General features: G+C 48.1%; 1 protein-coding gene across 1 annotated transcript; it reads left to right on the top strand.

Annotated features, from left to right (window-relative positions):
• The first annotated feature begins 177 nt into the window (after positions 1-177).
• On the top strand, positions 178-11,627 carry LOC116952573 (N-arachidonyl glycine receptor-like). The gene is made up of 2 exons (XM_032972039.2): positions 178-529; positions 3,744-11,627. Exon 2 carries the CDS (start codon positions 3,916-3,918, stop codon positions 4,954-4,956), a length of 1,041 nt encoding a protein of 346 aa, XP_032827930.2. The 5' UTR covers positions 178-529; positions 3,744-3,915; the 3' UTR covers positions 4,957-11,627.
• Positions 11,628-14,241: the final 2,614 nt, after the last annotated feature.

The raw sequence follows: 14,241 nt of genomic DNA, 5'->3' as shown, positions 1-14,241 counted from the left end.
TTTAAAAATGTTCGGCTTCAAACGCGTGTCAATTTGTTGGGAGCGAGAGCTCCCACGATTTTTTTTTGCAGAGGAATGCGGACGCACGCATCGCTTTGCGGCCAACTTCCCCGACGTGACGCGGACGTCATTCGGCGGGCAGTGAGCAATCAACCGGAATTCGTATTTTTTTTCGTCGCCCCGTCCGTCACATTCGCGCACCCAAGTTCAGCTTTTAACTAGTTCCCTCGAAATAGGAAGCTGGCCGTGACCACATGTCGGAGTAGAATTCACGCGGCAGCTGCTCGCTCGCGTTTTGGTCACGTCCGTGCTTCTAAAGAGGAGGCGAAAGAAACATGTTTAAAAAAAAAAGGGGATTTTATCATTTTTAGCACCCAAAGCGAACATTATTCTTACCCTCCCCTCTCTCCCCCTCCGACCCGGACACCCTGGAGTTTTGCCTGAATGTGGAGGGTTGGCGTAACCAGAGACGGATCACATTACGGACCAACTCCCGCACATCAGACAAGGTGGACGGACGCGGTGGAAGGTATGTAGCGACACCATCTACTCGGCTCGCTTATATTGCGTAGATGTGCTCGGTTGGCTATGCTGGGCCTGCCTGTTATATCGAACATAGACGGTCACTGCATCGCGCGCGATTTTCAGATGCGATTCTGCGGGCCATCTGAAATGCGCGTCCTTCCGACATTAGGAAGCCACTAGAGCTATGCACTTCTAAATCTAGACTGAAAACGAATTTCTCTGGAACTGCTCGTTGTGTTTACTTTTGTTGTCCTTACTTCCCTTGCACCTGCGATTAGCACGGTTGGCTACGTACGGTGCCAAAGAGGTTTAACGTACTTATTACGGAGTCACGCTTCAGAGCATGTAAAACATAAACAACTGATTTATATATATATACAGGCAATGCGACTTAATTTTGAAACATGCATTGATACAAACAAAAAAAATCTGCGTTTAGATTATATTTTTTCCTGAGGGTCCCGTAATTGGGATGTTTGACCAAATGCCTTTAAGGCTCGATTTTTTTTAAATATGTTTTTGCGTGTAAATCAATATAGTGCAGACTGCGGATGGCAATGACATTCAGGAAGTCGGCGAAATCATTTAAAATGAGCCCCGTGCCTCACACTGTAGTCGTGCTAAAACGCTTTTGAGGTTGGGAAATCTAAAATGCAGCTCCGTGTTATCCGGATTATTTTGGGGCACTTTTCTTTTCAATTCGTTCACTGCGTGTCTCTCATTTCGGGTAATACAGGCAGTGAGTGGAGATGTTTTTTTTTTCTTCCCAACTGACAATTTAGAGAGAGGCCTTCTGGAGGCCTACTTTGTTTAAATATTTAAAAAATATTATTTACCCAGAAAGGTCAACGCTATGTATGTATGTGTGTTGAACTTCTTTCGCACCGTACGTATCCAACAGTGGCAATCGGAGGTGCGGGGTGGGGGGAGTACAACAAACTGGGCACTAAAAGCAGTTCGAAAGAAAATTAGTTTTCACACTAAAGCCCAACGACTCTTTTGTCAGGAGAGTCCTGCTACATTTTGAAATTTGACCAACACCTGTACGGTGCCAAAAGAAGTTCAACATACAAACATTGCACGTTTCTTTTTAGCTGTGGTAGGCAAACGGAGAAGTCGGAGGAATCCCATGCAGAGCAAGAAGGGAGGGAGGTGGACAAACTCTACGTATAAAATGCGCCCGGGTGCAGGGAATTGAACCCAGGTCCTTCTTGCCGTGTGGCATGTTACCACCGTGCCACCCACCCTGCCTTCCAAATCTCAAACGCCTCCTTCATGAATCTAGGGCTTTCGGTAAAAAAAAATGTTTTTTGTGTGCAAAATATCCATACATCGTAGTACAATATTGCCAAACATCCCAATGCAGAACCCTCCTAAAAGGGAATAGTATGGCTCAGCTGGATAAACGGATTAATTTCATTATTACTATGACTGTGTAAGTACGTTCATCATCAGCGGCAATTGTCTATCCACTGCTGGATGAAGGCCTGCCCATGCCACATGAGCCTTGCGAGGCCTATAATCTTCCATCTCACGCCGGCACTTGGACCGATTTAAAACTAAACAAAAACTTTTATTTTACCAGGTGAAGCCCACTGAGCTGTGTAGCTCTTCGTTCAGAAGCGACCTGGCCACACGTGATAGCTCAACGAAGCGGCTTATCGTCGTGTGGAAATTTTTCGCAGCCAAATACTCTAAACGCACGTTTCTAAATGTGGAGGGGAAAACCAGATGACCCGGAGAAAAATCCACGCGACCACGGGGAGAACATGCAAACTCCAAATATACTGCAACAGGCACCAGGGTCGAGATAGAACCCACAACCTCCTGTATACCAGGCCAGAGTTAACATATCTCCACCACGGTGCCAATTACGAGCAAACCTGTGGCACTTGCTGTTAAATATAATCATGAGGAGCGCCGTTGTGTAGAACAAGGACCCCATTTCGTTCAGAGTGTGAGGGGCCTTGCCTGTCAGGTCGGCAGTTCACCAGCATTGATTCAAGCAAGCCTGACTGCTGATGAGACACTGCATGTCGAAAACCGCTCCAGGGGTTTGCTTGTACTCAATCAATGCTGCCTGCTCCTGTATACCAGGCGAGGTAGTCAACATCTCGCCACCATGGCGCCCCCATATCACCATCGCTCCACGAGCCGTCCCCTCTCCTACGCCTTCCATTGTGCCACCGAGTCTCCGCACGCGCGACTCTTCCCCTGCTTCCTTCCCCGCGGCGACCCACCAGAATGCGTCCCGTTATGACAAGCAGAGCCGTTCCCCAACGGGGTTACGGAGAATCGGGGCGGATGTAATACTTCCCCGGTATAGTTCGAAGGCGTCGGGGGGGGGGGGGGTACACAGTGGGGTTTGCCCTGGGGCTCGCAACCCCACGCCATGGACGGCCCAGAATACAACACCAGTGACAATTATCTGGACTGGTCCTGGGACTCGCCTAGGTCGACTCGGCTTCAAATGAGTACTGTACCCGGTGCGGTGTGTAAAAGATCGTCGAATAGGGAGACAAAGGCGGCCGGGCGTGGTGCTGGACACCCAACCCCTCGTGTACCGTGCCGGCCTTCATCGGTGCTCGCTCACAGCACTTGCCCCAAAACTCTTTTTTTTAGGCTACATGGGGGATCTTTTTCTTCTTGTCTTCCGCTTTCTGTCTCTCGATGCCACTGTAGACATGCACGCTTCTTTGCACAATTTTCAGCCTTTGTTCGATTTTTTGTGCCATGCCACTGCCCGTGTGTTTTTTGGTCCATGTCACATCAGGTAATAGTGGGTTATGTTGCCACTGGTGCTGCTGCTGATGATGATTCGAATGTTAACAATGATGCATCTGTTGGAGATTAAAAACCGCTGGCTCTATTGTGAGTTATCTTTCCTGGTTGCACAAATTGGCCAGAGCAGGACCCTCCTCATGCAAGAGTCTGGAGACTCAGTGAGGATTTAATGCATAAAATACATTTACATTATTCACATCTATATATGGATCAATGGGGTTTTTTCCCAGGAGATCCTTTCCAATTTTGACCGAGTGTGCATCGATATGTAAATATGTTGAACTTCTTTCGCACCGTATGTAGCCAACCACGCTAATCGGAGGTGCGGGCGGGGGGAGGGGACAACAAACTAAACGCACGCGAACAAATCAGTTTCAAACAAATGACATTTCAAGAAATATGACTCTTGCTTGCGTTCACGTCGCTGTTTACAGGAACGTGGCAACATTTGAAAACCTCCGGACGTTGGGAACTTACCCGGGCTTGTTCTCGCCACCGTTCACGATCTCACTGCCGCGTGATCCTCCACTGCCCTTCGATCAACCCGTGGACGACCGGCACACCCACGCACCCACCCAACCACGGGGAGAAGGCCCGTGAAGGCCCATGGCTTTCGGTGACGCCAACGCGACGGCCGTCGGCGGCGCGTACGACGAGTCGCTGTGGTCGCAGCGATGGTACGCCGCCCTGAACAGCGTCGTCTACAGCGTCACCTTCGTGGCCGGCTGCCTGATCAACGGGCTCGCTCTCTGGGTCTTCACGCACACCTCCAAGAAGAACAAGGTGCACATCTTCATGATCAATCTCACCATCGCGCACCTCATCGCCATCGCCTTCATACCGTTCCGCCTCTTCCACTTCATCACCGGGGGCTGGTCGCTCGGCAAGTCGTTCTGTCGCGTCCTGGTGGCCGCCCGCTGCGTTTTCTCGGCGGCCACGCTGTGGTTCTTCACCTGCATCAGCGTCGAGCACTACCTGGCCGTGGTGCACAAGGTGGCCGCGGGGCCGATCCGCCGGGCCAAGGTCTACCGGCTCGCCAGCGCGGCCGTGTGGCTTCTGGTCGCCACGCAGATCCCGCCGATCATGCTCACGGAGGAGGCCAGCAAGGCGGTGTGCAGTGGCAGCTGCCACAAGATGAGCGTGATCACGTGTTGGCGGGAGATATGGCTGCAGCAGCTGGTCATGACCATCTTCCACTTCCTGGCGCCGTTCGCCGTCATCACCGTGACCTACTTTCACATCGTGAGGTTCCTGCTGGGCAAGAGGCATCACGGCGGCGGTGGCCGCGTCAATGTCGGCGGTAGCTTGAGCGGCAAAAAGGGCAGGTCGAAGCCCCTGAGGATAATCTTCACGATCATCGCCTTGCTGGCGGGCTTCTACATGCCCTACCACATCGGCATGGCCATCCACCTGGGCACGCGGTGGTTTTGGAGCGACGTGGCGGACGGCTGCGGCGGCAGCTCGGGTGCCATCATCGCCTGCCTCTCGCTGCTCATGGACGTCAGCTGCTGCGCGCTCTTCCCGCTCTACTTCCTCGTGTCCAAGTACTTCAGGCAGCGCTTTCACAGTGTGCTCGTCTACCAGCGGTACCTGTCGAGGCTCACGAGGAAGAGGCGTGCGTCCGTGGCCATGGACTCCCTGGAGTGACCTCGTGGTCGCGGTTGCCATCGGCGGCAGCACCAGCATCGTCAGCGGCGTGTGTCGAATTTGAGGCCAGGAGGTTATACTGGTAGGAACGAAGTTGTAAACTGAGTGTACCAGCCTGCAATAGATTAATGTGTCCGTCCGTCCGTCCCCTTTCAATACTTTAACGAAGTAAAAAATTCCAATGTTCCTACCAGCCCACCCTGCAATGACCTGTTTTCGTTCGAACCGCGTGTGCGGTGCTCATGGGACTCCCCAGGGATGAGAGACTCATTTGGAAGTGTGACGATGAGTGGGGGGGGGGTCACACAAACTCAACACACAAAGCCGTTCGCATGAAATGAGTTTTGAATCTAAATTTAAAAGTGCCACAGCTCCGGTGGCTTCCTGCAGCAACGAAGACCAAGTAGAAATCGGCACAAAAACAACTGTGCCACGCGAGCAATCGAAAACACTGCACGGACTCAAAAAGACACTTTCGTACGGGCAGACCACTTTTAGACGAATGATGTGGTACAATGACATGAGTTTCAGAAACGCCAAACAGAAAATTGGCGACTATCGCACCAACGTGTAAACACACCGTGTTGTAAGGAGTCAGCTACAATTTTCAGTGACGTTATCGTAAAGAATCGACAGCTCAGCGTCAGAATTGTTGTTTTGGTAGGTGGGTGACCGAGGACATATTTGAAACAATGGCATTCCAGGAGTTTGGGGCATTCACGGAGAAACATGCCCACCGCATTTACACCGAGTATGGAACTCTGTGTGAGTCTGTTTGGTTTCGCTATGAGTCCGTGGGTCTGTGTGTGAGTCTAGGGGTATCTGTGTGAGGCTGTCAGTCTGTGCGTGAGGCTATTGGTTTCTCTATATCGGTTTATCTAAACGTCTATGCCACTCTCTATAAGTCGATGGGTGTCTGTGTTAGTCTATGGACTTACATGTATGTGTGAGTCTATTGGTTTATCTATGATTCCATGGGTCTCTCTCTCTCTCTCTGAGTCCATGGGTCTCTGTGTGAGCCTTTGGATCTACGTATGAGTCTACCTAAAGCGATGGGGTTCCAGGCGTTTGGGACATAGAGAATGAGTGAGCTTCGTGTGACCTGTTTTGTCCTCGGTACAATGCACTTTAGTGTTGTGGGGCACCTACGATTTTGAACACGTTGGTCCTGAAGTCAGTCGGGGTAGGTTCTTGTTACACAATTACAAAAGTACACATCACCCCTTCTGTTATGATGGCTTTTTCTTGCCATTTACAGATTTTGAGTGAGCAATAGACACATCGCAAGCACAACGATCAATCACCAAACTAACGCCTGCATCGCCATCATCATCACCGTCAGCAGCAGCAGATCACAAGTATCGTCATCATAAACTACATCTGACACCGCCGTGACATCGACGCATGGCGCCCCCCAAAGCATGGGGCCCGGGGCGGTCGCCCGATTCGCCGTGTACCCTAGGGACGGCTCCAGTAACAACACAAGTACGATCACCACCAATACTACCACTCCTTAACTTAACACCATCATCAGTAGCGGCATATTTATCACAATCAAAAACGCGACCAACACGAATACCACCCACCAACAACAGTAGCAGTAAGAAGCACCAGTATCATCACTATCACCCTACCACAGCAATCATGTATCAGCATCATCATCACCACCACCACCACAATCATTGTGTTTACAATGCACAAGTTAAGTGTCAAGTTGATTTTATTTAACCGGGTGAGAACGCAGGAGACTAGGATAGAGTCTCATTTGCAAGAGCGACTGCCTCGGGGTATCAGTCCGCCAGGATGGGACAACGATTGCTGCTCTGCGTGTTTGTCATCACAATTGGCTTGGGAGCAGCGGCGTATGCGCACTCACTGCGTCACGAACCCGGTCCAGCCGAGTTCGATTTCCGGCTCGCTCACAATAACAGTGGCGAATATTGGAACCGCTCCTGGGCCATCCCCTAGGTCGACTCGTCCTTGAATGAGTAACCCTGGTGCGGTGTGTAAAAACATCGCCACTGGGAAGACAAAGGCGCCCGGGCATAGTGCTGGCCACCGAAACCCTCGTGTGCCGTGCCGGCCTTCATTGGTGTTCGCTCACAACACTTGCCCCCAAAACTCTGTTTAGGCTATATGGGGGACCTTCATCTTTGTAATCCCAATCGAGTACCTTTGTTCAGAAAAAAGCATGTTACAAATGCGCCACCTTCAACGTTACGTTTTGCACATGAACGTGTTGTGAACCACTAACAATGCTTCACAATACAGAAGGACAATTGAGTTTTAAACGAAGAAAAACATGTCTATATATATTTCCTGTTAAATAGATTATGGCGAAGGAGCGTTGGACGCGATGTAATATAAACGCCAACACAATCTAAAAAAAGTGAAAACCTATGGCAAAAAAAGAGTAATGATTAAAGAACCAAATAAGCAGGCCGTGTCTTAGTCGCATATTAGTCTGCACACACATTTAATTTTTCTTACACGCAGCTTTCTGGGAGTGCGTGATTTCACCAAGCACTGTTTCAAGAGAAGTAAACTGCACCGGTTTTGACATTCACCGTCTCATCAACAGAAACGGGCTTCCTTGAACCAATGCTGATGATCTATCTGCTGATCTTACAGGCAAGGGCCTGTATAATGTATGTGGCGTTAGTTCAACGCGACGTTATATCGTAATACAGTGCCAAACTCAAAGCAATCGCGCGCGTCGCTGTGGAGAATATGAATTACAAAAATACATTTGCGCGAAATGTCTCCGCATATCGGTCGCCCCGATGCGCCGTAGCCTGGGGGACGGCTCTGAATGCGGATCGCATGGTTGATTGGACTTGTAAACGAATATGGTCGAGATATTAAAAAAAATATCTTTACGCACGCGCCGGCTAAATTACGGCATTGTCCGATCCCCACTCGCCGAACGTCAGTGATTTGGTGCTCTTGTGATGGTGAAACATTGGTTGACAAGTACACCGTTTGCTTTTAAGATTAAACAAATTGTGTTGGTGGTGGTGACGCCCGCTGCTAATGCCTTGGTAGTGGTGCATAAACAACAAGACGCAACACGTTCGTCAATGACACTGCGGCCTTAAAAGTATAAAATAGGAAACGTTTTGGGCAATGGCCCTTCTTCAGAGTACAAACATTCGACTTATGAACTTTCAGAGATACGAACAAACCTGTCCGTATGTCCAGTTGCCTGTTCGGGCTGAGAGTCGTAAGTTCAACCGCCGCCCAATAGATTGTGGTGGTGACATCTACATCTACAGAACGTGACGAACCAGTGGCATCTACATCTGCAGCAGATTAAACTTTTAAAGCCATTACTGGTTTTTAGTGGAAACGGCGTACAACATGTTTGGAATTAACAGAAGTAAAGTTGGACTTACGAACAAATCCACTTACAAATAGACCTTTGGAACATAACTCGTTCGTAATTATCGGAGTCCCTGTACATGTGCGTACTATGTTGAACTTATTTCGCACGATACGTAGCCAACCGTGCTAATCGGAGGTGTGGGGGAAGGACAACACACTAAATACAAGAATCAGTTCCAAAGAAATGAGTTTTCAATCTGGATTTGAAAGTACATAGCTCCAGGAGGCTTCCTAATATCGGAAGAGCGTTCCAGACGGCCGCAGAAGTGCAGCTGAAAGCACGCGATGCGGTGACCGTCTTTGTTCGATGTCTCGCCAAAAGCCGCTGCGAGGATGAAAATAGAATTATGGAGGCCAGAGATCGGATAATAAGAGTTGGCACTTAACACCATGGGGCCTGATGGGAATTACATTTTTTTACAAAATGATTAACAGTTCTTAATTTGGCGTGTGAAGAGTTTACATTTCTGTTCATCAGGATTTGTTTTATCCTCATCAACCCCCATGGGGTAAAGATCAGTCTCCCACCTTTTATTGTCCACGCTCTGGCAATGCAGAAGGGTCATTGGCAGAAACGTCGCCTTTTACGAACTCTTCCTTTTAAATGTGTTGACGTGTTTCATTCACTTTAGGAATCAATAAAAATATGTTTTACGATGAAATCTACATCTACAGTGAGGGAAAAAAGTATTTGATCCCCTGCTGATTTTGTACGTTTGCCCACTGACAAAGAAATGATCAGTCTATAATTTTAATGGTAGGTTTATTTGAACAGAGAGACAGAATAACAACAAAAAAATCCAGAAAAACGCATGTCAAAAATGTTATAAATTGATTGGCATTTTAATGAGGGAAATAAGTATTTTACCTCTCTGCAAAACATGACTTAGTACTTGGTGGCAAAACCCTTGTTGGCAATCACAGAGGTTAGACGTTTCTTGTAGTTGGCCACCAGGTTTGCACACATCTCAGGAGGGATTTTGTCCCACTCCTCTTTGCAGATCTTCTCCAAGTCATTAAGGTTTCGAGGCGGACGTTTGGCAACTCGAACCTTCAGCTCCCTCCACAGATTTTCTATGGGATTAAGGTCTGGAGACTGGCTAGGCCACACCAGGACCTTAATGTGCTTCTTCTTGAGCCACTCCTTTGTTGCCTTGGGTCATTGTCATGTTGGAATACCCATCCACGACCCATTTTCAATGCCCTGGATGAGGGAAGGAGGTTCTCACGCAAGATTTGACGGTACATGGCCCCGTCCATCATCCCTTTGATGTAGTGAAGTTGTCCTGTCCCCTTAGCAGAAAAACCCCCCCAAAGCATGTTTCCACCTTCATGTTTGACGGTGGGGATGGTGTTCTTGGGGTCATAAGCAGCATTCCTCCTCCAAACACGGCGAGTTAAGTTGATGCCAAAGACCTCCATTTTGGTCTCACCTGACCACAACACTTTCACCCAGTTGTCCTCTGAATCATTCAGATGTTCATTGGCAAACTTCAGACGGGCATGTATATGTGCTTTCTTGAGCAGGGGAATCTTGCGGGTGATGCAGGATTTCAGTCCTTCACGGCGTAGTGTGTTACCAATTGTTTTCTTGGTGCCTATGGTCCCAGCTGCCTTGAGATCATTGACAAGATCCTCCTGTGTAGTTCTGGGCTGATTCCTCGCCGTTCTCATGATCATTGCAACTCCACGAGGTGAGATCTTGCATGGAGCCCCAGGCCGAGGGAGATTGACAGTTCTTTTGTGTTTCTTTCATTTGCGAATAATCGCACCAACTGTTGTCACCTTCTCACCAAGCTGCTTGGCAATGGTCTTGTAGCCCATTCCAACCTTGTGTAGGTCTAAAATCTTGTCCCTGACATCCTTGGAGAGCTCTTTGGTCTTGGCCATGGTGGAGAGTTTGGAATCTGATTGATTGATTGCTTCTGTGGACAGGTGTCTTTTATACAGGTAACAAGCTGAGATGAGGAGCACTCCCTTTAAGAGTGTGCTCCTAATCTCAGCTTGTTACCTGTATAAAAGACACATGGGAGCCAGAAATCTTTCTGATTGAGAGGGGGTCAAATACTTATTTCCCTCATTAAAATGCAAATCAATTTATAAAAATTTTGACATGCGTTTTTCTGGATTTTCTTGTTATTCTGTCTCTCACTGTTCAAATAAACCTACCATTAAAATTATAGACTGATCATTTCTTTGTCAGTGGGCAAACGTACAAAATCAGCAGGGGATCAAATACTTTTTTCCCTCACTGTAGAATCCACCCACCTCCTCTTTCAATTACCTGCCCCCACTGGACATCTGTGAATAAGAGCTTTATGGCTAATCGGATTTCTTCCCCAATATAAATAAGCATTCTGGTTTTGACCCCCCGATCATCGGAGAGTTGACTGCGAAGTCAAATGTTCAAATAGTTTTTTTTTTCTCTGGAAGGTCAAAAGTCAACACAATTTCCACTCGAGTGAGCTCTAAAGATCCAGAGACCCAGGTCGATGGTATTTGATCGACCCTTCCACGCTGATTAACATGTAGGCTTTCGCGACCAATAGTATCCATAGTAAAGGTTTTTGGGTTAGATCGCGTTAATTATAAATGTGTCGTAACCCTCCACCGCCCGACACGGCCAAACAGTAACAAAAAAAAATGTGTCACGTTTACAAAAGACAAATAGTTCACTACTTTAGCCCACCGGTGTGTTGAAGAGTGAATCAACATAATTTACAATTTTGAGTACGACGTTTCGCTGGTAATTACATCCTGCATCATCGGGCGATTTTCCAGAATGGTGAAGCCCTTCTGGCAATTTTTTTCTGGGGGGGGGGGGGACCCCCAGACCCCCTGGAAGATTTGTTCCCCACCAATATTGACTCCATGGCTTACAGCCTTGACCCCCAGCATACACGCAAACTCGCCGATTGTCGACGACGTTGCGGTGGATGGACAGAGGCCTGTGGGGGAAGTGGATTTGAGAAACTTGCGGCATTGTATCAGCTGCCGCGCCCCGAGGTGGAACCGAACCTGCGACCTCTAAGGTTCGTAAGTCCAGAGTGCTAACGACTGCATTACTGTAGCAGCATCCGTTTCTAAATAAAGTACTGAAGATTTATATGTCGCATCGGGGACCGCATGTTCCCATGCTGTTGCTACACTAACACCACTCACCGTTATTAATATTATATTATTACTGAGTTTATTTCTGCTTTAACAAAAAAAGTTTTCCTATTGCAACGCTCTTGCACGTGGATATAGATTTTTTTTACAATTCATTAAACATTCAATGAATCACGTGTGTAAGATTATCTGCGTTTTATTTATGTTAAGTATATGTAATTGGCATGCTGTTTCATTAAGACTAATTTATTATTATTACCCGGTTAAAACCTCACTGAGTCACATGACTCTTTTACAGGAGGGTCCTGGCAAGTGTTTGCAATGAGGGGGTGTCGGGCGGGGGGGGGGGGGCGATAGGTGCTCATGTTATTGATTCATTTGCGGTGTCATTTCTTAAATGCAAAGGAGAATGTCCAACACCAGCACGCAACGGCCTGGAGGAGAATGCCACGGCTCTAAACGAAACATTTTTGTTTTATTTTACACGGTAAGACCCGGCCATAAATGATAATAGCTCAACGAAAGTGGCTCATCGTGTGGACGTTTATAGCGGCCAAATACCCTTAACGCGTGATGTTGATTCTAAATGTAGAGGGAAAACCCGGAGGACCCGGAGAAAAATCCACGCGATCACGGGGGAGAACGTGCAAACTCCAAATATACAGCAGCAGGCGTCCGGGTCGGGATCGAACCCACGAACCTCCTGGACACTGGGCGAGAGAGTTAACATCTCCTAGCCACCGCGGTGTCGATTAGTGGAGCATTTTAACTCGCAAAGTGTTTAAATCCCAAGCCAGTGGAACTTGTTGCTAATTCTTTGATAAACCAACTTAGGTGCTTAACTCAAAATAATAATGAGGAGCGCCGTTAAGAGAGAGAGAGAGGGAGGGAGGGACCTTGCCGGTCAGATCGACAGTTCACCATCATTGATTCAAGCAAGCCTCACTGCTGATGAGACACTGAAAGTCGAAACCGACACAGAGGTTTGCTGAAATTACGCACTCCCAGAAGGCTGCGAAGCCGATGGGTAGTGTCACACATTATTTGTATATTTTACGTGGAGAGACAACTTAGATGAAGGATACATATTGCCTGTTTATCTCACGTGTTGTTTATATTCTCCACGACGACGATCACGATTGTTTGAGTCGTTAGATAAGGGAAGGATTTGAATGTCCGCGGCATTTCCTTCAGTGCCTCCGCCAATCAAAGCGTGGCGTTGGATCGTTAATATCGCAGAATCGTGAGAGATGGCGACAGCTTGGATGTGTGAGATGGGTGGGGGGGGGGGGGGTCATCCAGCACGTGATAGAGCATGGCTGATGAAGTCGATATCAATTTCCCAGCAGCCCATGGTTAGAATAGAACAACAACGTGGTCTCGTGGTCGTCGCGAAGCAGATGGACGTGCGGTTCATGAAAACGGGAAGAAGATTTAGCGATGTTGACACAAGCGCCCATTTATTCCTTCCCACAACCGGTTCAGACGTCACTCGTCACCAGTGCCGGTTTATCGTAGTAGCACAAGTAGCTACATATGTCGTAGCTACTACAAATGCAGTAGCTACGGGCCCCGCACTTTCAAGGGCCCCGCGCTAATTGCTTTCAAGCTATCAATCCCCGGTTCAGTGATTCCGCACTTGCTCCGTTACTATAGTACTATACCTCCTTCAACTTTTACGAACGACTGGGTGTCTAAGGTTAGCGATTTGTCGTATTATCTGGCTAAATGAAAAAATACAATTAATTTACCATGCAAGTAAAAAACATTGTGTTTTAATATATTTTTTTTTAATTTAGGGGCCCTTTACAATATATACTACAGGCCACGCACTCCTCAACCCGGCACTGCTCGCCACCGGTGTTTTGCACCGAAATAAAAAAAAGAGAAATACACTGATGGATGAAGGCCTCTACGTGCCGATCGATTGCCGAGATGACTTGACCATACTTCGCCAAGCTGGTCAACGCGGGTTAGTGAAAGGGGTGGATGGAAGAGCACAGCCGTCACGGAGACAAGAGGCGCTGAACAGTGGAGCACACCCACGGGGTTGTCGCGCTAATGCCCTCTGCCGGCCTACAACTGGAGCCCCGGTTCGTCTGCGTGGTGCAATTGGTTCTCGTGCCCCCTTGCAGCCACTAGAGGCCGCTACATCCAATATGAATACCCGCCACGTCACCACGGCCCCTGTGCCAGGCCAGGTGCACTTTGAGGAGCACGTGAAGTGTCGAAGGCTCGCTGACAGGAGGTGCCATGGGGTTTGGCTGACTGAGATGACTGGTTAGATGCACCAGTTGTACCCCCGACTGTGCCGCTACACGAACCACAATATCACGTGCACACCGGAGGAGATGATTTAATCGAAACCGCAGATGATGGCGGTGGTGGCAGGGGGAAGTTGTTCTCGTACTGCACTATAAGTTCGATACCAGGCCACGGCTAACATCAGTAGCGGCGAGTGAGATCTGAATGGTTCCTGGAGGCCTCTCTCCTGTCACAGCTCAGCCAAGCAGGAGATGGGAACCATCGATTCAGTGCTCAGAAAGGGGCCGTCCATAAATGACGTCACGCACCTAGGGGGAGGGGTCAGACATTTGTGACGTGTGACGAGGGGGGGGGGTTGAGAAATGTGATGTCACATCAAAATGCACAACTTTAAATAAATATAGAATTATATTCTTGGTTCTTTCGGTAAAGTCACGTTGAAGGGAAACAATAAAATAATAAAATATATAAAACAATAAAATTCTCACGACGTTTCGACTGCAACACAAGCAGTCATCATCAGGT

The sequence above is a fragment of the Petromyzon marinus genome, chromosome 47 (assembly GCF_048934315.1).
Source record: "Petromyzon marinus isolate PM22_M1 ecotype Great Lakes invasive population chromosome 47, UKy_Petmar_22M1.pri1.0, whole genome shotgun sequence".
Classification (NCBI taxonomy): Eukaryota; Metazoa; Chordata; class Hyperoartia; order Petromyzontiformes; family Petromyzontidae; genus Petromyzon; species Petromyzon marinus.
Note: the sequence above shows the minus strand (reverse complement) of the source record. Positions and strands in the feature narration are given on the sequence as shown.